This window comes from Rutidosis leptorrhynchoides, chromosome 8, assembly GCF_046630445.1.
Source record: "Rutidosis leptorrhynchoides isolate AG116_Rl617_1_P2 chromosome 8, CSIRO_AGI_Rlap_v1, whole genome shotgun sequence".
NCBI classification, from domain to species: Eukaryota; Viridiplantae; Streptophyta; class Magnoliopsida; order Asterales; family Asteraceae; genus Rutidosis; species Rutidosis leptorrhynchoides.
The window spans coordinates 276,803,482-276,806,013 of NC_092340.1; the positions used below are offsets into that span (position 1 = coordinate 276,803,482).

The 2,532-nt window shown below is 33.2% G+C and overlaps 1 protein-coding gene across 2 annotated transcripts; it reads left to right on the top strand.

Annotated features, from left to right (window-relative positions):
* The first annotated feature begins 640 nt into the window (after positions 1-640).
* LOC139863008 (sec14 cytosolic factor-like) lies at positions 641-1,686 on the top strand. Of its 2 annotated transcripts, none has more exons than XM_071851662.1 (3): positions 641-1,072; positions 1,228-1,276; positions 1,394-1,686. In XM_071851662.1, the coding sequence occupies exons 1-3, from the start codon at positions 1,029-1,031 to the stop codon at positions 1,529-1,531; spliced, it is 231 nt and encodes a 76-aa protein (XP_071707763.1). In that variant the 5' UTR covers positions 641-1,028; the 3' UTR covers positions 1,532-1,686. The 2 variants fall into 2 exon arrangements, with proteins under 2 accessions (XP_071707763.1, XP_071707762.1); XM_071851661.1 differs by having other exon boundaries at positions 647-1,072; positions 1,166-1,276.
* The last annotated feature ends 846 nt before the right edge of the window (positions 1,687-2,532 follow it).

Genomic DNA, 2,532 nt, shown 5'->3' on the forward strand with positions numbered 1-2,532 from the left:
GGAAGTAGAAAATGTTTGTTTTAACTTTTAAGATCCACGTTTATAACTCTGTTTGTATATTTTCTTAATAATGCAGAGTTCGTCGTCTATATGCTCGACAAGGGAATTGCTAGGTATGTGTGTAACACTGTTTGAAATGCTTTAATTAAAAAAATCAATATAGGTTGCTAATTAATAATTATTTTGATATTACCTAAATTCGTGCTTCAGTTCGTTGTTTAATTGTTTGTTGCTTAGAGCGGTCCCAACGGTTTGTTCTTTCATCCCATCTAGCCTTTAGTCCTCGAGAACGCTATTGGCAGCAAATGGTCCTGCCTTTAGCCCAACTTTTAGTCCTTTTCCATGTCCATTTCAAGCAGATTTGTGGACGGAGGAGTGTGGTTATATGTGTGGTACCTTTTGCTTTACCACTATAATGTAGGCTGTAGTTATTCTATCTTTCATCCAATGTACATGATATAATATTATCATTCGGGGACCTGTACTTCAAATGGGTCGACCCACTATGTATATTTGTATTATGTTTCAAATTATTAATAAGGTTATTGTTTTGCTTTACAAAAAAAATATAGTGGGTTCCAAATTATTTGAGAAAGTATGTTATTATTGATATTGTGACAGCTAGTTATGGAGAGAAATTATGTCAGTGTTGGGACCTCTCTTAGAACTAGAGTGTGATACTTGTGGTTCTAGTAAGAAAAAGTAAATATGAGATTTTATTGAAATAACTAACTTTCCACACTTTTTTTTTTAACATTGTTAGGAACATCAATCCTAACAATGAGAGTTGGTGGGTATTTATATGCATAATACACCACACACTTTACAATTAAGTCCTAGTCAACAAATCAATACATTTTAGACAATTTAATTGAGTCCTAACATATGTAACATTTGTCATATATGATACTACAACATAAGTATTAGAATTTTCATGAAATGAACAAATTACAGTGGAATCAGAGGTAAGGAAATTGGAAATGAGAAGATTATTATGATGATGGATATGCAAAATTTAGGTTATAAGAATGTCGATGCTAATGGATTCATCTCCGGATTTCAGATTTTGCAAGTAAATTTTCATCCTAAAATCGTCTATATTTGTTATTTGTTAATTCAATGAGTACGATTTTACTATCTTACTATTTTGTTTTTGCATATACAGCCCTATTACCCCGGGCGTTTAGCAAAGATTTACATACTAAATATGCCGTGGTTTTTCAAAAGTGTTTGGAAGATGATATCGTACGTTATTGAGAAAGACACATTGAACAAGGTTTGTCGAATTCCTCAACCGACATTTGATCTTTTATATATTTTCTTTTTAATCATTATGATTAAACTGATGTCCGTATAAAAACTGAATAAGTTTAACTTCAAATTTTATTTGTAGATTATGATTGTGTCAAGTGAAGAAGAAAGACAAGAAGTCATTACAGAAGTGGGTATGGAGGTGTTGCCTAAAGAACTTGGTGGAATCGGGATGCCTGTGCCCCTTCAAGATGTCGAAGCACCCCGACTTGAATGTTGATGCATATTTTGTGATAATATCTGAATGATCATTTACTATGTACTTTAAACTTGTATTAAGAGACTGTTTACTTTTTTCCATCAAATAATCTATATCTATATATAGAATATAGATATAGATGGTGTATGAAAATAAATGACTATATCGATCTGATACTATACGATGATGTTTACTGTTTTTACTGAATGAGATATCTTAGTAAAATGAACAGACAGTCTTACTAATATAATATGATTTATAAATGGAAATTGATTAATGATGTCTCATTCATTGAAACATTGTATTTATACATGTAAATTAGCCTATTCTAATTTCTAATTAGGAAACATACTCCTAATACAAATACAATTATTTATCCATTAAGTCTAATACATTATATGAACAATACTTAAATTAACACCCCTATTAATCTAAGTCCAAGTTTTTTTTCGAACGGAGATATCGACATCACCTAGAGGGACTTAACCAAATTCGCGATCAAATGCCACTCACACACACGTTATGAGGAAAATTAATTCGCGATGATATTGGCACGTTGATGTTGGCAGAACCATCAAAGGTTGGAAACTTCGACTTGGAGTGAGAATCGACCTCGGGTTGATAGTACCACAAGTTGGATCCCACACCATAGTCAAGCCAAGGCTTCGGTGCTTCAATCTAAGTCTAAGTAAGAAATCTTCATGTTGTCTCGTTATCAGTATGCAAATATCTTCACCAAAGGTCTTCTGACTGCCTTATTTGACGTCTTTAGATTCAGTTTGAGCGTACGTACAACCCCCGCTCCAACTGTGAGTGATATTACCGGATGTTAGATATAAGGTACATGTTAGCCCATAAGCCCCTACTTAGATTGTATAAGGCACGAACCTGTTTAGTCATCTATATAATGTAAGCTCATTATATAGATTGTATAAGGCACGAACCTGTATAAGGCACGAACCTGTTTAGTCATCTACTCAATTACTTGTTAGCCCATAAGCCCCTACTTAGATTGTGTAAGG

Coding starts and splice junctions, on each gene's coding strand:
- LOC139863008 (XM_071851661.1), top strand. CDS start 995: ATGATGATGGATATGCAAAATTTAGGTTATAAGAATGTCGATGCTAAT. Junction 1,073..1,165: donor CCGGATTTCAGATTTTGCAA/GTAAATTTTCAT, acceptor TTGCATATACAG/CCCTATTACCCCGGGCGTTT. Junction 1,277..1,393: donor AGAAAGACACATTGAACAAG/GTTTGTCGAATT, acceptor TTTTATTTGTAG/ATTATGATTGTGTCAAGTGA.